Below are 21,616 nucleotides of genomic sequence, written 5' to 3'. Positions count from 1 at the left end.
ATGTTGGTGGTCAAAGATCTTTTATACACAAGTTCACGAATTGGTTAGCTTTCCTGGTCAGGAAAGCCCCCCCTCACCAGTACCTGCACCAGTGTATACTACAGTAAGTGGCCCCTAACACTGACCCATCCCAACACCCAACTCACCAGTACCTGCACCAGTGTATACATATACTAAGTATGAACTTATTCATTTCTGATAAACAAGAGATATTGTAAAATCTACTATACTGTTGTTCTTATATATATATCATTTTTTGCACACAAAATGACTTAAGTGCTTAACATTTGATGTATTTACTGATACACTGGTCATTATTAGATACCATGAATTATCTCTAAATTCCTCTTTCTTTCCCCAGGGTGTATTTAGTGTCAACTGTCATGCACATTTTTCTTTCTGAAAACCATTAAAATCGTAGGATTTTAACATACTACTCAGAAACTGTGTATATATCATGATATTGTTAAGTTTAAAATGCGCATCTTTGCCTTGTGATTCATCGGATGTGATGATTGCTGTACATTACAGGTGTTTATTGAAATGCAGGTTAATTTGCATAAACATTTAAACAATTGCTTCATTCAGAGCTAGATAGAGATCTCATTTTTATCACAACTAAATTTTTGTTTTTTTTTCCCTGGTTTTGTATTCAAGACAGGACTACAATGGAAAACAAGTTTTCTTTTACCTGATTGTGTAATCCTGTATATAGATGTTAAATAGATAAATAAATAAATATGTAGGTATGACTTTAAGAATTAAAATCAATTATAAACTTGTTCATTCGAGTGTTTGATTTTAATTAATCTTTTTAATAGATGACATTGTTGTACACCTTTAGGTTAACATAGAATATGTGTAGTCTCTTGATGTGTTGATACCTTAAAGCATCATTATCATGTCAGGCAAGATGCTTTTAAGTGATATAAAAAATCTTGAAGATGGCAGGCAAAATGAGACTTTATAAACTGAAAGTTGATGATAATGTATTAGAATTACAAGTGACAACTTTGTTCTGTAGCTTGCTGAATTAAAGTTTAAAAAAACAAAATATCTACATTAGCGGAGCAGCATTGCGGATTGTTTGTTACTGCACATGTGCAAATGATGAGGCACACCTTTTACAGTTGTATAAATACATCTATTCATTTTATTTATTTTGTCAAGAAAAAAAGAAGTAGCAAAAACAAAGTTCAAAATATCCACATGACGAGTTCACAAAAAAAGCTAAATAAATCACTGTCAAGTGGCTCAACAAAGTAGAAAATGAATAGTGAAAACTTTTTTATTAAAATCTCTAATTTATGTATTATACCAGGGAAGAGTGAAATTACAATTTAACTCTTCCCTGATCATACCAATCATCATCATCATTATATCAATTGCTCTCCTTACGCCAGTCCATTGTTTTTAACAAGTAATTTTTAACATATTTATTTACATATACAGTATTTTCACTTCTACTCGGGAGGAAAAAAAAGGGGAAAAAAATGAGGTTTGGTGTAGTAAGTTTGTTTAAAGTTGTTATTTTATTTGATGTTTTTATCCGTGTCTATTTAAATTGTTATTTTATATATAAGAGTGTGATTAAGTAAATAAATACAAAATACAAAGTTCAACAAAAATGAAAAACATATAACTGGCTCATAACAACACATACACACTCCTTTTCCCTTTCTAATTTCCTAATGTTAGGAATCATAAGCTGTCATTCACGGATATTCACTCCTTTTCCGGTTCATGTTTCCTGGTTCCAAATATTTCATTGTTTTTATTCCTGGTAAACCAGAGTACAGTATAATAATATAATATAATAATATTTAAATTGTAATAAGAAAAAAACATTGTTGCTTTAATTTTATAATTTCTGTGCGATTTATTTCAATCTTATTGATGATTCCTAAATAATTCACTTTGCATTAAAAAATATTATTTAAATAAAAATGTAATTCATACAAAAATAGCACCGAGATGGGAAAATGTATATATGATTTAACTTTAAAATTTTTTTTTTATTTCCCCAATGAATATTAGCTGCTTAAGCTATCAGCGAAAATCTTCTATTTATAAATATATTTATCTGTATTTTAGTGTAGTTAATGTTATTACAGTAATTTAATAATGAATTCAAATAAAAATTCAATAAATGTTTACTGTGTTAGAGCGGTTTAAATGGCTGACTTTCAATTGTTTTTTTTTTTTTGGTGAATGGTTCAAAATATTTATTGGCAGAATACCTCATATTGCTCTTTAAAATTTAATTTTTTAAATGGAAAAAAAAGTTTAATTGGAAAATAAATTTTTTTTTGTTAATTGACCCAAGATCAATTCTTCTTCAACACACTGACAACTGCTGATGTGTGTGTACATATGATTTTGTACTTAATATCATAATAGCCTATATTAACACACAGAAACAGGGTTTAACATCACACTATATAAAAGTAATAATTAATAATACAGTAATAACTGTTTCTCATAGTAAAACAATCTGACACATGTGTTGAGGGAAAATGTTATTATTAGATACTTGGTAAATCTGCTAATGTCTACAAATAGCTCTAGAGTATTAAGCAAACTAACACGGGTAACATTGATGGTTCTAGTCATCCAAACTGACATGTTATATTTTATGCGAATCTTCAAAGTAGTATAAAAATGGTGAATAAATTGCACGCTGATGCGGATATCTTAATGCAGCTATTTAGCATTCTATAAACAATTTGATTATGAAACGGAGGAGTAAGGTATTTCAATGTGTTTTTGTGACAACCGATGTAAATTCAAGAAGACAAAATCGTAAATCAACTTTGAGAAAACCAGGCTCATTTCCATGTCGGATTTAATGGAATAATGCAATGTGGAAACGAGTATGTTGATATTTGAAAATGTAGCAAATTGTTTGTCCATGCAATCTTCTATGCTATTTAGCCAATCACAACTAATATGTACAAAAAAGGTCAATGGATTGATTGAGTGCGGACACTATTGATAGAGTAGGCTTGTTAACTGTTTGTTAAACCTATCAAATGTTTTAGTGCACTTCATGAGAAAATAAAAATAAACTGATGAAATCAGTATTTTCAAATAATAGAATAAATCTACACTATCAAACTAGTTTGGTATGTGGTAGTGGTATACCCAAATATGGTAGCGTTATGACATCATCATGTCCATATATGGGCATATAAAAAGTTTATAGTGTAGACAGAGATTTACAATTTGTGAATTGTCTTTAAATTGTGACTATTTTTATGACAGTGCGATCAATTTAGTGAGGTAGATTTAATTTTTTGTACCAAGCATTAAATTATCATCTTTTCATGCAATATTTTCTTGAAAAATCATTGCCGTCTCCATTTTCTTCCTTTCTTTTATTGTCATCAACATGTGGCTCTCTTTTATAGTCCCTCATGATTTCAGCTTTGTCATTTAACTTTACGGTACACTAATTATTCAAGCCTTCATCAGGTGATCGGTAGCTCAGATAAGTCATGTTAAATTTTCTTTGACATAGTTAAACTGGTCTATAGTTTTCATTTGATTATAAGCAAGGGTAGAGTTGGCACTTAGGCCTTTTCCCCATGGTTCTCTCTTTGGAAACTTGCCAAATTTTTAATACATACAAATGTGTTCGGGTCAAAACTGATCATTCATCACATCTTTTTACAACCCCATGTTCAACAAATGCCTGTTAATTTTAAGAATTGTAGCAACCATTATTTTGAGAATGTAATTTAAGCTTGTTTTGTTTTGGCGTCCCTGACACAAGCTTTTGCTTTTTTTGGTGATGCCACCATTTTGGAAATAAATGTTAATTTTGAATTGAATTTGAATTGAAAGCAGTCTGACATTATTTCAACTTCTACTACATAGGTACATAGTGTGTGCTACGGTTATTTATTTCCATTAACTACAGCTCTGTTGAGTCTTCACCAAATCCCAATTTAATTTGCAATTGTCTTATTAAAGTTTAACTCTTTGTGAAGGTTGCATTAATTATTGAGAATTCTTTAAATGTCAAACAATCAAGACAACATAGCATGTTAATTGTTAAATATTATTCTTCAATTATCACCTATAATGCTTAAATGTGAAAGGTAACAAAGATAGATAGATTTGAAGGTTTTAATAGTCAGGTAGACAAGTATACAGTTAACACCGTTCATAATTTAAAAAAAAAAAATTTATTAAACACAATTTTTTTTTGTCCCCCAGAAAATAATTTTTTTTATGTTTTGTTGAATATGGTTTTAATGTCATAGTTATTCACTTCACCAAAAACTGGATCAAAAAAAAAATTATTTACCTGAAAAAATGTAATTTAAAGCAAAAAATACTTAAATTGTCTGTCAGACAATGAGTTTTTGGTTAAAATTTACCATTTATTTTGTCTTTTTATAAGTGAAATGATTGTTTTTTGGGGGTTTTTTTCTACAGAAGTAAATAACTTTATTAAAAATGCAATGGCATATTAAAGGTCTGTTTTTATTAATCTTCATTTTTCATGTTTTTGGAGAACAATACATCTTTAAATTTTGGAAAACTAATTATAATATTCTTGCAAATTTTTATCTAGCCATTTATTATATTTGTTGCATTACTTTATTATTATGTTGTGTGTTATGCATCACTTTAAATAAAATGTATATATTTTATTCATTACTGTACAAATATCCTGCAATAGGTAGGTTTGTGTGAAATTGAATCTCCAATAATAAAGAGGAGAAGCACATAAAAACAAATGTGTTTTAAATGAACCCATTACAGTTGAAATACGATATGAGAATTTGACTAAACAAGTTTACAAATGCAAGAAGAATGTTTATTTCTAATAGCAATGCTTTTCGACAAAACATCAATATTGCTTATGTTTGTTGATTGCCTGAGAGATTCGCTTAATGTTTTGTAAGCTTAAAGGAGACACGCAGGCTAGCGAGAGAGAAAGATCGAGTCTTGAAATACAATGATCAACTTGAAATATGAATATCGTCTCCAAGTAGAAAATACAAGAGCAACGTACTCCGATATAATTACTATCGGCTATTTGGATGATGAAAAATTATATGTTGGAGAATTTACAACTAGCCATGCGTTCTTAGTGAAATAATGAAGGAGATTTCAACTAGATCCTTTGGCATACTGTTACCCATATCCAGTCCTACTTCATAATTTACCTTTAATGTGATGATGAGTTTGATTAGTAGTTGTAGTAGTTTTATTTTCTATTTTCTGATGAAGGAGTAAGCAGATAAACCCACCCCCAGACCTATGATGGTTTCAGATTCTTAGAGTTTCGATTTAATTCTCACTTGTAGTAGAATGTTATGCTTCATGTAACCTGGCTGCATACATTTTTTTTTTCCAAAAAACTAATCTAATAATTCAAGAGAAGGTACGTGTCCAATTTTATGGAGAACATTATGAATATAATATATTCATAAATCATGGACATAGAAAAAATAGGTTATGTCAGCTATTTTTTAATAGTTAAGAGAGAATGTTTAGAGGGTTAGATTCAGTTATATTTTGGAAATATCACCTATCTTTCTGTATAGCAGTAATAGATACGTATGTGTGTGACGTTTCGACTTGTCTACAAATCTTCATCTGGCAATGACTATCTTGAAATCTCTTAGATTTTAAAAGAAAATCTTTGGTAAAACGCGGCCATATTTTAAGCTATAACTTGACAGTAGTTTTGGATTAAATTAAATACAAAGTGTAAAAAGCCTCCTTCATTGATTTTCTTCTGAAACCTCAGATCATCAATGCAGCGAGTAATTATTCATTTTACTTAATTATGAACGTTTTTTCGTTTTTTTTACAGTCAGCAAAAGTTCCTGATAAGCGTTCATTACGTCTTTCAAAGTTTGATTTCGACGACTTTTCATTGAAAGCTGATGAGATGACAAAGGCCTCTCTGAGGATTTTTCTCGATATGGGTTTGATACAAAGATTTAAGATGGACTATGAGGTAGAGTACATGAGTGTTTTGGAATATTATTACCAATGATAGTGAAAACACAATGTGTCTGATTCTTGCACTGTATGTAACAGGAGAAACACACTTAAAAGTACTATATTATTTATGTACACAAAATATTTTTTTTAACCTTTTCTCTGTAACTACTACTTATTACGTCAACACTTAATTTATCGAGTGCTAACCAATTTGAAAGGTTATATCCTTAGTATGAGTGGAGGTAATGTATGTATTCTGTTAGGCTAAGTGTCAGCAAACACACTATTCCCTGGGCAATGTTCTGGGTATTAACATATTGACATATGACTTGTGCTTGTGCTATCATAATGCATGATTCAGAATATATAAATAAGAAGATAGTGATGATAATAAATAATAATGATAATTATATAGTTGAATATTAATTGAATGCCAGTTTCAGCTGGTGACCAGTGCAATTTTCAATTGCTGTTGCGCCAGCTATTTCCAAGAAACTGTGTGTTCAATTTGAATATGAAAGCCCTGAAGGGAGACACAGTAATAAATATTGAATGTGATACAGTATATAATGATATTAATGATTACAATAATATGGAAGATGAAGTACAGTGTAATTTTTTTTGTCTTATCTAGGTTTTATGTCGTTGGTTGTTGACTGTTAGAAGGAACTACCGACCTGTTGCGTATCACAACTACAGACATGCATTTAATGTGATGCAAGTAATGTACACTGTACTTAAGGTAAGTCTGTACTTAAGGCAAGTCTGTATTTAAGGCCAAGCTGTACTTAATGCAAGTCTATACTTGAGGCAAGTCTGTACTTGAGGCAAGTCTGTACTTGAGGCAAGTCTGTACTTGAGGCAAGTCTGTACTTGAGGCAAGTCTGTACTTGAGGCAAGTCTGTACTTGAGGCAAGTCTGTACTTAAGGCAAGTCTGTACTTGAGACAAGTCTGTACTTGAGGCATGTCTGTACTTGAGGCAAGTCTGTACTTGAGGCAAGTCTGTACTTGAGGCAAGTCTGTACTTAAGGCAAGTCTGTACTTGAGACAAGTATGTACTTGAGGCATGTCTGTACTTGAGGCAAGTCTGTACTTGAGGCAAGTCTGTACTTGAGGCAAGTCTGTACTTGAGGCAAGTCTGTACTTGAGGCAAGTCTGTACTTGAGGCAAGTCTGTACTTAAGGCAAGTCTGTACTTGAGACAAGTATGTACTTGAGGCATGTCTGTACTTGAGGCAAGTCTGTACTTGAGGCAAGTCTGTACTTGAGGCAAGTCTGTACTTGAGGCAAGTCTGTACTTGAGGCAAGTCTGTACTTAAGGCAAGTCTGTACTTGAGACAAGTATGTACTTGAGGCACGTCTGTACTTGAGGCACGTCTGTACTTGAGGCATGTCTGTACTTGAGGCATGTCTGTACTTGAGGCAAGTCTGTACTTGAGGCAAGTCTGTACTTGAGGCAAGTCTGTACTTGAGGCAAGTCTGTACTTGAGGCAAGTCTGTACTTAAGGCAAGTCTGTACTTGAGACAAGTATGTACTTGAGGCACGTCTGTACTTGAGGCACGTCTGTACTTGAGGCATGTCTGTACTTGAGACAAGTATGTACTTGAGGCAAGTCTGTACTTAAGGCAAGTCTGTACTTGAGGCAAGTATGTACTTGAGGCACGTCTGTACTTGAGGCATGTCTGTACTTGAGGCACGTCTGTACTTAAGGCACGTCTGTACTTGAGGCACGTCTGTACTTGAGGCAAGTCTGTACTTAATGTAAGTCTGCAATATACACAGCTGTAAATATTTTGTTTTTCAAGATATCTACTTTTAATTTATAGAATTTATAATTGTAATTCTTCTAAATGCTTTGTTTTTTAAATTCATCTTAGTATTCATCAGTATATGATACTAATAATGAATATATATTTATTTTATAATTTCTATTTATAATTAATTAATTATATTTGATATTTACTCATCAAAGCTTGCTTTAATGCTTAATTATTTCAGAATATTATTTTATATGGTAAAAACATAAAAAACATGATGGTAATTCATGATAGCATTTGTTAAATCTTTTCAAGCATGAAACACAAGTTGCAAACATCATTGAGTGATTTAGAGCTCTCTTTGGAATTCATTTCACAATTCCCATCGAACCAAACTTGTAAAACAAATGCAAATTTATGTCATTTTGAAAATAAAAAAAGTTTAAAACATTCATAAATTGAACATAATGTAAGTTTTTCAAATAGTTTGTAGACATAAATAAAATAATGTTTGTAAATTTTAATAACAAAATTATTTTGGCAGATATTTGATCATCCTTAAACTCTGCCCACACTATCACTATAGTGTAGACAGAGTTTTACAAGATTTTTGTGCTAAAGATATATCAATATGTTTGGAATCTGATGTTAGTTATATTATCAATAACTAAAATGATACAGAAAGCTTTTAATTTATATTAATGGTTTTCAAATTGAAAGTTATAAGAGTATTTCAGATGCTCTAAAGCTCTCTCTATACTATCAAACTATATGTGACAAAAAAATGTGATGTGCCCATATATGGACATGATAATGTCATATCACTACCATATTTAAGCATATCACTACCATATTTAAGCATATTACTACCATATATGGGCACATCACACTTTTTTTGTCAACCTAGTTTGATCGAGTAGACAGAGTTTGATAAGGATAGCTTTTTTTTATAGTTCAGTGATCATTTTAATTCTCATTATCACCTATTTCACTGTCATTGTAAGTCAAGAGATAATTAGTTATTGTTTATTTATAAATTCAATTTATTTGTTTTATTATATTTATTTATTATTTATACGACAGACAGCAAACCTAGTATTAACAGATTTGGAGCAGTTATCGTTATTAGTGGCGTGTCTATGTCATGACCTGGACCATAGGGGAACAAACAACGCATTTCAGGAAAAGTAAGTAAAAATAAACAGAGTAAAAGAAGAGGTGGGCGGGAGGTGGCGGGCATATGCCATTAATGCCGACATTTAATACTAATCTAATAATAATCTACGAATTATACTAGTTTCATTTTAGAACTCCCCGGTACAATTCCAAATTCCGGTCATGTTGATACCCCATGGATGAATGCAATAGAAAAATATGTTATATCGAACAAAGTACAAATGCTTTCTCTTATAATATACACAATGCAACATTTTAATATTAAAAAAATCTATACATGTTATAATTACTAAACATCTATAAAATTTTGAAGCAATCATAGAATTTAATTGAACAACAGAAAACAAGCATACTTGTCAAGTAAAATATAATTAACGAGCGTGAATGGGAGGTGTGTTTTTTTTTGTAATCTTTTTTCCTGAACATATTGAATCAAGGACGCAACAGCGCTCATAAAATGCTGTTTACTTCAACCAAATAATTTGCTGATCAATTAATCTTTATAAAATGAGAATTTATTTTTTATTTCTCAACAAAATCATGATATGTACAGGCATGCAGAAACTGTAAAGCGCTCGGTGATATAAAGGAATTAATTTACAAGCGGTGAAGATGAGAAAAAACTGCTGCCAATATAACAGAACATAAAGTTAAAGTTAATATTTGCAAAAAGTTGTACAAAATAAAGTCCTTATATCAACATCATCTTTTAAAAATGTTGTTCCTTTTTAACAAGAGTGTCTGCTGCTTGTTCCATGATGCTATTCTGTGTCCCCACCTTCTTCACCATTATTTCCAACAATGAATTAAAAATGAAAACATTGCAAATATTAGAGGCAATAGTAAATTAAGTTGTAGCCACATACACTATTAATCTTAATACAAGCATGTCAGATATATATGATGTATTACGATTTAAAGCAGTTTATGTTACAGCCAAAAGGTACATCTAACCTTGTTCTTATCTCCAATCTACAGAAGTATCATTTATTTTTAGAACAGGCTTTACCAACGCTAAAATTTAACAGCCATGTCTTTTTTAAATAATAAAAAAGTTTATTTTTCTGCAACCTGACGAATCGTTTTTATCATTTACAAAACATTTAGTACTTCCCTAATCTATAATGCTGGATCTGCCCCTGATTGTAATAAAAATGCTACCATAGGGCGAATTTCTGCTTCACTCAAGTAACATGTTAATCAAAGGCTTCATTTCTATCAACACATTTTTGACATCTTCAATATTCATAGAGATGTTGCAGTTGATGAAATTCTGTGTCAAAATGTATCTATATCAATCTTGTCAATACGTTTATTTAAAGATTGTAAAATATGATTATTAAGCGGTAGCCTTGTAATGTCTGACTTAAATATTATTGATTTGGAAGCGGAAAAATTAGATAAATATTTGCCAGGAGCGTGAGCATTGAATTAAGTATCGGAACATATAAATCAACGCTGTATAGAATTGGTTTTCAATAATCCTTTTAAAATGACTTCTTAAAGGAAGAAATCATTTTTATTTTAAATAGTTGTATATAAAAAATGATTGGATCATACTAAAGCTCTGTCTACACTATCAAACTTATGTGATTATTAAAGGTGTGTCAAACAAACTAAATATCTTGCAAAATGATAAAATAATTCTAATTTTTCCAGTATAAAGCTCTGTCTACACTATCAAACTTTATGTGACAAAAAAATGTCCCCATATATGAACATGATGATGTCATATCACTACCATATTTGGGCATATCACTTCCATATATGGGCACATCACTTTTTTTGTCACATAAAGTTTGAAGTGTGGACAGAGCTTTAGTGTTTTACCAAAATTTATTATTATTATTATTGTGTTTTCTCTGATTTTTTAAATTTTAAAATTTGATTACACAAAATGTTTGTTTTTATCTTTCTGATAGGAGCCAATCGCCATTATCAAAATTGTACGGGTCAAAGGCCACGATGGAATATCATCATTTTAACCATGCTGTTGTAATATTAAGTAGCCAGGTATGTTTTATGTTTAAATGTGGCTGGATGGAAGTCTAAATGCATTAAAGTGGCTGGGTGGGAGTCTAAATGTATTAAATTGACTCTGATTCTTCAAACTTCATAGTTAAAGGCTACACTGGCTAGATGTTGCAATTCCACCTTTTGTTTGCATACTCTGTATGTTAGTTGAGAATTATAGCAGAAATAAAAGACTTAAAAAATCCGTAATTGGACAAATTGATAGATTGTTTTTCTTTCATTGTTTAAACCCTTTCTATTTCAAATAAATGTGAATGAATAAATTTAAAAATTGTTATGTATGCTGCATGTTCCAATGCAAAAGTTGACTTGCTTTTTTGAATATCTGCTAACAAACAAGAAATTATTCATGTCGCTGTTGTCAGTGCAAATTAATTACACCATCATTTTTACACGTCAAATTACAATTTTGTAACATGTAGTCTTTGTGTGAAGCTGCAGCGTTGATTATATTCATTAAAACTGTTCAATCGTGTCAAGTATGCATGCATTTATCATTAAAGATATATTGTCCTCCTGAAAAAAAAATTCAAATGTTTTTGTTGAATATGCCATTTTAAAATCTCACATAATAGTTGTTCACTTTGACCTAAAATTGGATCAGAAAAAAAATATATAAAAAATAATATATTTACCTGAAAAAACGGTAATTCCAAGGAAAAAATTATCAAGTTGACAGGCATCAATGGGTTTTTGGTTGAATTTAACTGTTTATTTTGTCTTCTTTTATAAAGTGAACACATTTTTTAGTGTTTTTTTTTCTACAAAAGTGGTTTTATTAAACTGCAAAATGAACTACTCAAAGTCTTTTTCCAATAATCTTCATTTTTCATGTTTTTTTGGGGACAATACATCTTTAATGTTTCTCACAAATCAAATGGATAGATATGTATTTTTGAAATGGATGACTTAAGCTCTGTCTACACTATCAAACTAGTTTGGAAAAAAAGTATGATGTGCCTAAATATGGTTGTGATATGACATCATCGTGTCCATATATGGGCACATCAGATTTTCTGTCACATAAAGTTTGATAGTGTAGACAGAGCTTTAAAGACAGCAAAGATGGAATATTAGAATCATTTTTTATTACCTTCATCTGTCACTGAAAGAATGTTTTCTTTCTTGTAGGGTCATAACATTTTTTCAGGTCTTTCATCACAGGAATACAGTGAAGTGATGAATATACTTAAGCATGCAATTCTTTCTACTGACCTCACAACACATTTTAAGTAAGAATTCAGTTTTCTTCTTTACATTACCTCACCAACCATAAATGTTTCAATAACTATAAATGTTACTACTGTTGCAACTATACTACTTTCTTAATCATTTTAATACATATATAAACATTTTTAAAATGTGTTTTTTTGTGGTTGTTTTTTTTAGAGTTCGAGACCAGTTTTTTAGTTTAGTAGATTCTAAATCAGATTGGATTGTCCCACAGAACCGTGAATTATTAAGGTAATGTACAAATTCATTATTCATTAAGATGATACCATGAATATTAACATTTTGTTGGAATGGGGCCAGGAAGCGATTTTATTTTTTGAACATAAGTAAGGCGACTTCTTATGTGAAATATATCCGAACTACTTCCTAAATATAACTTAACCTAACCCTCTAAATAATTATACAACTAGACTATAAAGTAAAAAGAAGTTGCTCCTGGGATTCAAACCCCATACATCGACATGTAAAGTCCATAGTCTAATCCGCTTGACTACACAGACGGCTCGACAGAAAGCGTTTGCATTAGCGAATTGTAGTTAGGCCAGTTCTTACCTTACGCCTTACGGATATGACTAATGAATATTCATGTTTATTTTGTGACGTTTCATGAGGGGTCTCCCAACTTTGTACGAAAAGAAATATTGCGGCCATGAATTTTGTTCCTTTTTATCCAGCTTGGTGTACCTGCTTCAATTTATTAAAGAAACAAGTGTAAAGCTCTGTTTACACTATCAAACTAGTTTGACAAAAAAAATGTACCCAAAATGGTAGTGATATGCCCGAATATGGTAGTAATATGCTCAAATATGGTAGTGATATGACATCATCATGTCCATATATGGGCACATCACATATTGATACATTGTTTTTATAGGAGTATGCTGATGACAGCATGTGATGTTGCTGCTAGTACTAAAACGTGGAAAACGCAGCAAAAAGTAAGTATTCAATTAGAATAGATTCAATCAAATTGTGTTTAATTCATAAAATATATGAACAATAATAATAATAATGGACATATTTTTATGCAACTCTCCGCATAAGATACACCAATATATTTTTACCAAATTTTGTGTTTAAGAAACTTTTACCATTATGATGATTTAAATTTACCAGATCCTGTTCTCGATTTAAAATCCAAAGTATATCATGTAATGGTACAGACTCTGTAGTAATATATGCCTGTATTTTTTACTGTACTCGATTATTTTGTATGAGAGATTAAATTTGGCATGGCAATCCGTTTGAATGTCCATCTAGCTGGAAATGATATTACTTGTGACTAGACGACTTTAAATACTCTGCTCGTTATTAAATCACTAATTAAAAGATTGTTTCCAGATACTCTGTAAATTATACTATAAAAATATCTTCTATTCTTACCCACTGCACATGACTTTTTGAACTTAAATAAAATAGTCAATTTCTTATGATTATAATTATATTAGGCTAGTAGTATTTAGTAAGATTTACCCTTCTCTAATCTTAAATTTTATAGACTAGATTTCAATTTCGACGTTTGGTAAAGGTTGCCGCTTTCAAATTCTCTTGGTTAATTTTACTTTTGACTGAATAATTGGAATGCATAGAACACATAACTCATAAAAAAAAGAAAATTAAATGTCTGCGATGAAACGTTTTTAAAATGCTTGCCTTTTTTGGAAAACAGAGATTACTAAATGAATGTGGAATTGTGGGGTCAATTGCATATTACTGACACCACATTTTATTTTATTTTTTTTTGTAGATTGCTGAGCTTGTAACCAGTGAGTTTTTTGATCAAGGTGATAAAGAGAGAAAGGAATTAAATATTGAACCAGCTGTATGTACAACTTTCTATATAATTTATGTTTTTTTCTATTTAAAAAATTGCAATAAAATTGGGATGACCTTATCATTCATGATTCTTGTGCACATAACTACATATCTCTTTATTGTCAAAATGTAAAATAATAATAATTATTACATTGCTCAACTTATTTGACAAAAAGATCAAATAAAAAGCTTTCGCTTGTCTGGATTTGGCCTTGTAAATGAAATATAAAGTAATTATTTAACAGACGCTAGATAGTTATTAAATGAATATAGCATATAAATAAATACAAATAATAATAATTAAAACACATACTGGTTCTTTCGTTCTTCTTTAGTTGGCAATGTGCATTTTCTGTAGACTGTAATTTCAATAGAAAAAACCAAAATACCTAGTAAATATTGTGAAAAAGTGAATTAAGATCTTGAAGCGAATATAACTTTATCCCTATAATAATATATAATACAATTAATAATCTAATAATGGTTTTCCAATATAGGCTTAACGTTTGATGTTTTATATTTTGTTTTGATTGTAATTTTGTTGCATTTTGAGTATCTATACCGAATAAATTTAAAACAAAATTTTTTTTGATGTCGATAAAATGAAAGAAATATATGTGATTGAAAGTAGGTGATGCATTATCACCACTGATTATACAATTATTCTTTTATCCTACCAGACAATGTTTGACCGCCGGCAAAAAGACCAGTTGCCAGAGATGCAGATGGGGTTCATTGATGGTGTCTGCTTCCCTCTTTATCAAGCACTATGCAATGTCAGTTCTAAGTTCCAGCCAATGCTGGATGGAGTCGTCTCTAATAGGAATAAGTGGGCAGAGTTGGGAAGGCGACGGAAAACTTCAATAACTCGTTAAAATATCTACTACACCCACGGGCAAAAATGCATATAATCAGCTAGAATTGTACAACTCGGGTGATAGTATTGCGCTAAACTACCTTGGTCACTGATGCGGAATGCATTTTTTATTCATCCAAAGGTTTGTTTTTAGTTCAACAGTGGAAAGTTTCTCTATAGCAGAGATGGACATCAAGGATGTGTTAATGAACAAGTTTCTTGGTTTTTCAGATGAATTTATGTTTGAAGTGAAATGGGAAAATATACTTTTTACACTAGATGTGAAGCACAAAAGAAGATATTCATAAATTTATACTATTATCATAAATAGTTATTGCTTAAAAATCTTAGGGAGTGGAGTAGAGACAATCGCAATTGAATCCTGGACCTTGAGATTGGAAAGCAAGCATGTTAACCTTCGCTACCTGCAGACTTTTCGTTTAAAAAGGTCTTACTGAAACCGACTCAAACAAAAAGCAAATCTTCTCAAGGCAGAAAAAGCAAAACACAGAAATGCTCAGTTTTATATTAGGTTGTTACTATACATGTGTTAATATTTTAATACATGTACAACAAACATTGATTGATCATTATCAGATAAAATGTTCTAAGTGCCTGGGGAAGGATGTCTGATTTTCCTTATAAAATATTAATGCTACTGTATGTCACAGTCTGAAAAAATGCCGGTAGCAGTAATTATCATTCATGTTTGGTGAAACACTTACAAAACATTATAAGGTTGTCTGTATCTTGTCTTTCAAAACACAGACATTATCACAGCTTGACTGTATCTAATGAGACGAGACGTCGGAAATGTGTCATGACGACATAAATGTCGGACGTGTCATTTGTCTTCTCCATCAGTCATACAAGTTGTCATCCTTACATTTAAAACTTTCATAGATTTAAATGTATGTTGATGAATACACGAATCAAATTGCTGCTGCTTAGCAAGCGTATAATAATTGCGGTTACTGTTCCGTGATTATTTATGTCGACTAGATTTAAATAATAATGGGAAGTATAACATTTCAAATTCTGCTGTAATTTGGTTAGGTTTATACTGAACTAAATATGATATTTAAAGAAAAAAAATTGCCCAACCATCTGAAAACAACTTAGTGTGTCACGTGCTACTGTGTAAGGGAAAAAAAACATGTTTAAACGAGCGAGAAATAAAGACTGAATGATAGACTGTTTATGATCTGTAGTGTGTGGCTAACTAGCACGATGATTGTAACGTTAAGCACGAACTTGTTTACGATACGTGAACGCTCATTTACATGTCATTCCGTCGTGCCAATTAACTAGAATTTTAGCGAAGTATTGCTTACACTACGCTAATAGGCATCATAGTCAAATAATGTCTTCAATCGTTAAACAACACGATTAATTTTAAACGGATTGTTTCTTGCAGCAAATTATATTTGACAAACATTTTTTTAATTTACCTTCCTGAGCTTTTTGATTGAATAAACTGAAATAAAATCATTTTTAGGTTTCTATATTTTGTGATTGTTTAATACTGTAAATAATTCTACAGTGTATAATTCAGATACATTTATTGAAATTTATTTAATTGAATATTAAAATGAGCTAAAAATAAAATGTACTAGTATTATTTTAAAGGTAATTATTTTAGTGAATAGTGTATGCTATCAATCCTTTATCCATAGCATTGAACTATATCAAGTAGATTTAGTAGAGAAGCTAGAGAAATAATAATAATATCTCATAAGTAAATAGATTATTTTGTTTCTTGCAGTTTATTTCTTCTGATATTAATCAATGTTTTTGTCTCTTGAGAGGATAACATTTGATTGAAACGGCATCACTTGTCTGTTGCTATTAATTACATCAGCTATTTTTGTAAGCATTTATCGTCATAGAGGCCAATAATCGGCCATTGTTTTTGTCTCTGCATAACGGTTTATAGTTTGAAATGAACCCGGTCAAACACACAATATATGCTCCAACAGCATACTTGCTATTAAACTATATTTCAATTTAAATCTATTGTTTATGAGTTAATAAATATATAAGGAAATATGTGATATGTTATATCTGTACTGTAAGAGAGAGTTGGTACATATGTTAGTTATACAACTGTTTGCTATTCCATGTCATACATGCATATATGGGGAGTCAAAATGACCTTAATTTTACTGGGAAGATTTCAACTTGAACTGCCCTAAAGGCCAGTTTACACAGACGAGCAGTAACGGTAATACAACCATAGAATCTATGTTATTTTTTATATGACCATTTACATAAAATGTGGAGCAGACTGGCAGTTTCCGCTAATTATAAACAATTGTACATGGGACAAGATACACGGTTTTCCGCTTACTGTTTGTTCGTCTGTGTAAATTGGCCTATAGGGAGGGAGGACATTTTCCTAGGTACTGTAACTGTTATAAACTCCTACTTAAACCAATGTAGTTTAATACAAGGCAGTTTCACCTACTTTTCTTTTGTGCATTTTACATCTATTTTCTGATGATTATTGAGATGTTTATTGCACATTGAAATGCAGTATTTTCTTGTAGTAAAACAAAATTTTCAATTGCATAAAGATGTTTTCTTTGCCACTAAGTTTCTCCTAATTTTTCTATTCTAGACAAAATTTAGTCTTCCAAGTTTTATGTTTCAATTTGTTTTCCCACAAATGCTCATGAACAAAAAAAAATAACCTTTACAAGATCCAACTACAATAACTACAATAAATTTAAATATTTTTATTTGGTCAATTTAAATTTACAAACAAATTAATAAATAATAGCTGTGTTCACATGCACTAGAGTGTTATACCTCCATGTCGTTAACTACGATATAACGCTGTATATGAGGGCGATAGAAATACTTTCTTGATTACACCATGCAGTCTGTTTAACCACGAGTGTATTTCTGTGTTTGAATGCTGAACTGCAAGATTTTACTTTATTTAACTCCAATATAGGAAAGAGAACAGTATTATTCAAAATTTATTTAAGATTAGCTCTAAAGCTCTGTCTACACTATCAAACTAGTCTGATCTACCCAAATATGGTAGTGATATGCCCAAATACAGTAGTGATATGACATCATCATGTTCATATATGGGCACATCACATGTTTTGTCACATATAGTTTGATAGTATAGACAAGGCTTTATACTGAATTGTCAATACTGTATATTAGTTCCTCAGCTCAAGTGTAAATTTGATATTTTTGTCTAAAATGTAAATAACAACACATGATACATATATTTATTTCAATGTAAATATTACTAAATCAAATTCCATGATTTAATTACAACTTTAGTTGTTTTTTTTCATTTAAACGTCCATTCCAAAGTTTCATGTACAAAAAAATAAACATGTTTCAAACATAAAATATAGTACTTAAAAATAGCTTTTTTTATCAGAGAAGTTTTGACATGGATGAATATTAGGAGGATGGTAAAATAATTTAATAGTGCATACTGCCTATAGCTATGCACTATTTGTAAATATCTGTAATGTAAAAACCTCAGTAGTGTAAAGAAAAAAAATTAATGTTTTGTAATTTTGTAGCACAATTATAGGCTATACAGTATATGAACTGTTGAAGGTATCAGGATTAACAGAAAATAGTGTTTATGAGCAATAGGCCTTCATTACGTTATTGAGTGGGAACTGGATGGAGATTCGTATCTTTGGACTGCGTATTATACGTTATTAAAATAAATTCGAAACGTGTATCATCAGCATCTGTATGTTAACACATTCACATTCAGATAGAACAGTAAGTTCGGTACTTTAAGAAAACGTGTTTCGGTCAGGATGGTTCCACTGTATTTGATGCAGTGGTTAAATCATGACTAATTATAATAGTCTTAATATATGAGTTTAAATAGATTAAAACATGTTTACATTATCAATTAATTGTGTGTGTGTTGTGTAATGTGCATTGTGTATATCATAAATAGTAAGAAGATGGACAAAATCTTCGAATTGTTTCGAAGAAGGAAAAAGATAAACTAATAATTTGTTCTGCCCTGGCGGTAGAATGTTGACATGTTTTGACAAGTTTCAAATTCTCCATTGTAAGGTGTGTATAATTATTTAGAGTAAATATTAAGTATGTAAATACTAATGATGGTAAAAGTTTTATTATATCTATGAAAACCAATAACAAATATTTTTTCTTTCAGAAATCTCTGACTCGCGAATGAAGCTCCGGTATAGGCCTACTATCATAAGCATGAATGGTGTAAAGGTGAATTTATATTTCCGTTATTTTTGATACGTGTTGATAAGGCCTACAACGATCCTTTGTTGTGGGTTGGTGGGAATTTCCAGAATGGGAGTGGCTTCAGTTCCAAAGGTCGCCACTGTTGTAGACCAACTGCGAGTTTAATAAGTAAGTTTTGACCAATACAAGTATTTAATCAATAGTCAATTAATGTAATTATTATTTTTAGGTTTAACTTATTGCCTTAGCATGTCACGAAGGGTACTTCTTCTAGCATGTCTTGATTTAAGGTCTATAATTGGGCATACTGGATGGTTATGACTCGACAGTATGCCTGCTCGACCACAGCGATTATTTTAGACCCAACCTACTGTAGTTCCTTCCATTTAGAAAAGTCTGGTTATGAGCCAGCAGTAAGTTATTTCGAGAGTTAGATTGACAAACAATGATGGGATCCTGAAGCCTCTTTAAATTCGCCAATCGGTGATATTTATTTGTAACTTTTCTTCATAGACAACTCACTGTGCATAATGGCTTCTGGGGGAGTTTCACCTGAATTAACCGAAAGCGAAAAAATGTTATTCTGTAAGGTGTGTACTGAAAAATATACATTGCAAGAACGACGACCAAAATTATTACCCTGTGGTCACACATATTGCATGAGGTGTATCGCTACTGTTAATCCACGCCACTGTCCTACGTGCCGTCAAGTATTTGAGCTGACAGATGATGATGCAGCACATCTTCCGGACAACTTAACTATCAAGGAACTGATGAGTTGTTTTGAAGTGCCAGTATCAGAAACAAAAGACGGTGAATCAACGTGTGAAGAATGCCATCGTGGTCTCAAAACTGTCAGTTGGTGTCATCACTGTCGACGCCAGATTTGTAAGAAGTGTACAAAGAGCCATTCAACAATGAGGTCTTTTGAGGGTCACATTGTAGCATCATTGGATGCTATCGATTTAAACGAGGTAAAGCAATTACATTATTGTAAACTTCACAAAACCAACAAATTGCAAAAATACTGTAGAGATTGCAAAACAGTAATCTGCTGTGTGTGCAAAGTTGCTAATCACCAACAACATACAGTTGTTGATTTGGATTCTGTAAAGGATGAACATTACATTAAACTTAATAAGTTAGTTGATGATATTGTGTCGATCCAAGAGAGAGAACGTTTGAAGTCGGATCGATCTAGCAGAAAATCAAACATGCTTGATAACAACTATCAAGAATGCATTGATGATATGAATTCATTTTTTACAAATCTTCGATCAAATCTGGACGAAGCTATCGACCATAAAAAGAAAAAGCTGAAAGAAAACATAGATGCTTTCAAGTTGTCTTCAACGAAAAAATACAAAAAGGAAACTGAAGAAGCCGATATATCTCTTTCACGCATTGGCAGTACTCTTGAAATTATCCAACCCATTTTGGATCGTCATTCTCCTGTTGAAGTTTCACAAGCTCTTCATCATCATACAAGCTCATTACAGAATCTTCTTGGTCAATCTCCATCAATGACAGGAATAGAAACGGAATCTAGACTAAACCTGGCCTATGGCTTCTTGTCATTTACACATCATCCCATCTGTGACGATTTTGCTTCTAGTGTTTACAACACCTCATTCCAAGCATACAGCATTGTCCCAGCTAACACTGAGGTAATATGTAATAATGGACTGGTTGGACACCCATATCGCATCATCATTAGATTGCGAGACAGAAAGAACGAACCTTGTTCTCATCATTCTAAACACATGAAACTTGAAGCATCTGTGTGCCTCAAAACCGACAGTACATCCCGTTTTGATTGCCAAGTACAAAGAATTAGAAATGAGCCAGGAGAGCATGAAGCAAGTTTTGTTCCTCCAGTTGTTGGTACCTACGATGTTGTAGTAAAGGTTATGGGAGAGTCTGTTCCGTCACCTTCAATCATAGTATATAGACTAGATGCCAAATATAGCATTGCGAACAATGCGCTTTGTACAAGTGTTACAATGGTTGATGAAAATAACCAAAGAGTTTCTGAGGAAATTGGTATTGTTGTTGAATGTATTGACCCCACATCTGAGTATATTAAACCAGAAAAAGACCACTTTGCAGATGTATTGGAAACTACATTTGATCTGCAACATTTAGGGGAACATTCGGTGCGAGTAATGCATTATGGAAATCTTGTGGAAACTAGACGTGTGTCTGTGACGCATCTGACCATTAAAAATGAAAAAAGCTTTGAAATATTTGATATAGTTGTGCTTCCATCAGACAAAATTATGTTTCTTGATGCACCTGTCGATGCTACTTCTGTTAATCAATGTCGAATCGGAATTTGCAATGGAACTGTGTCACCCATTATACTAGCTATTAAGTACAACACTATTCCAAGATTAGCTGTAAGCCCCTCAATTGAACAAATAGGATGCGTTTGTTTGCCTGTTGGACCTACCACATCGATGACCTTTTTTACTCATTCCATCTTACAAAAAGAGAATACAGTTGATCTTGGAGAACGAATCATACCAGAAGCATTAGCCATGACTTCCAATGGAAACATTC

The 21,616-nt window shown here is 31.5% G+C and overlaps 1 protein-coding gene across 3 annotated transcripts in view; it reads left to right on the top strand.

The window, feature by feature from the left end:
• LOC144850632 (dual 3',5'-cyclic-AMP and -GMP phosphodiesterase 11A-like) overlaps window positions 1-18,727 on the top strand; it is a 50,970-nt gene extending 32,243 nt beyond the window's left edge. For all 3 annotated transcript variants that reach the window (XM_078707986.1, XM_078707978.1, XM_078707971.1), the window contains 9 exons: window positions 5,834-5,980; window positions 6,602-6,709; window positions 8,809-8,912; window positions 10,824-10,914; window positions 12,067-12,167; window positions 12,325-12,399; window positions 13,043-13,106; window positions 13,916-13,990; window positions 14,664-18,727. In XM_078707986.1, coding sequence (XP_078564112.1) covers window positions 5,834-5,980; window positions 6,602-6,709; window positions 8,809-8,912; window positions 10,824-10,914; window positions 12,067-12,167; window positions 12,325-12,399; window positions 13,043-13,106; window positions 13,916-13,990; window positions 14,664-14,858 — 960 coding nt within the window. In that variant the 3' untranslated portion in view covers window positions 14,859-18,727. The remainder of the gene's footprint in view (window positions 1-5,833; window positions 5,981-6,601; window positions 6,710-8,808; window positions 8,913-10,823; window positions 10,915-12,066; window positions 12,168-12,324; window positions 12,400-13,042; window positions 13,107-13,915; window positions 13,991-14,663) is intronic.
• Window positions 18,728-21,616: the final 2,889 nt, after the last annotated feature.

This window comes from Antedon bifida, chromosome 1 (genome assembly GCF_963402885.1).
Source record: "Antedon bifida chromosome 1, ecAntBifi1.1, whole genome shotgun sequence".
NCBI lineage: Eukaryota > Metazoa > Echinodermata > Crinoidea > Comatulida > Antedonidae > Antedon > Antedon bifida.
The sequence above is the reverse complement of the archived record's forward strand: the minus strand, read 5'-3'. Positions and strand labels throughout refer to the sequence as shown.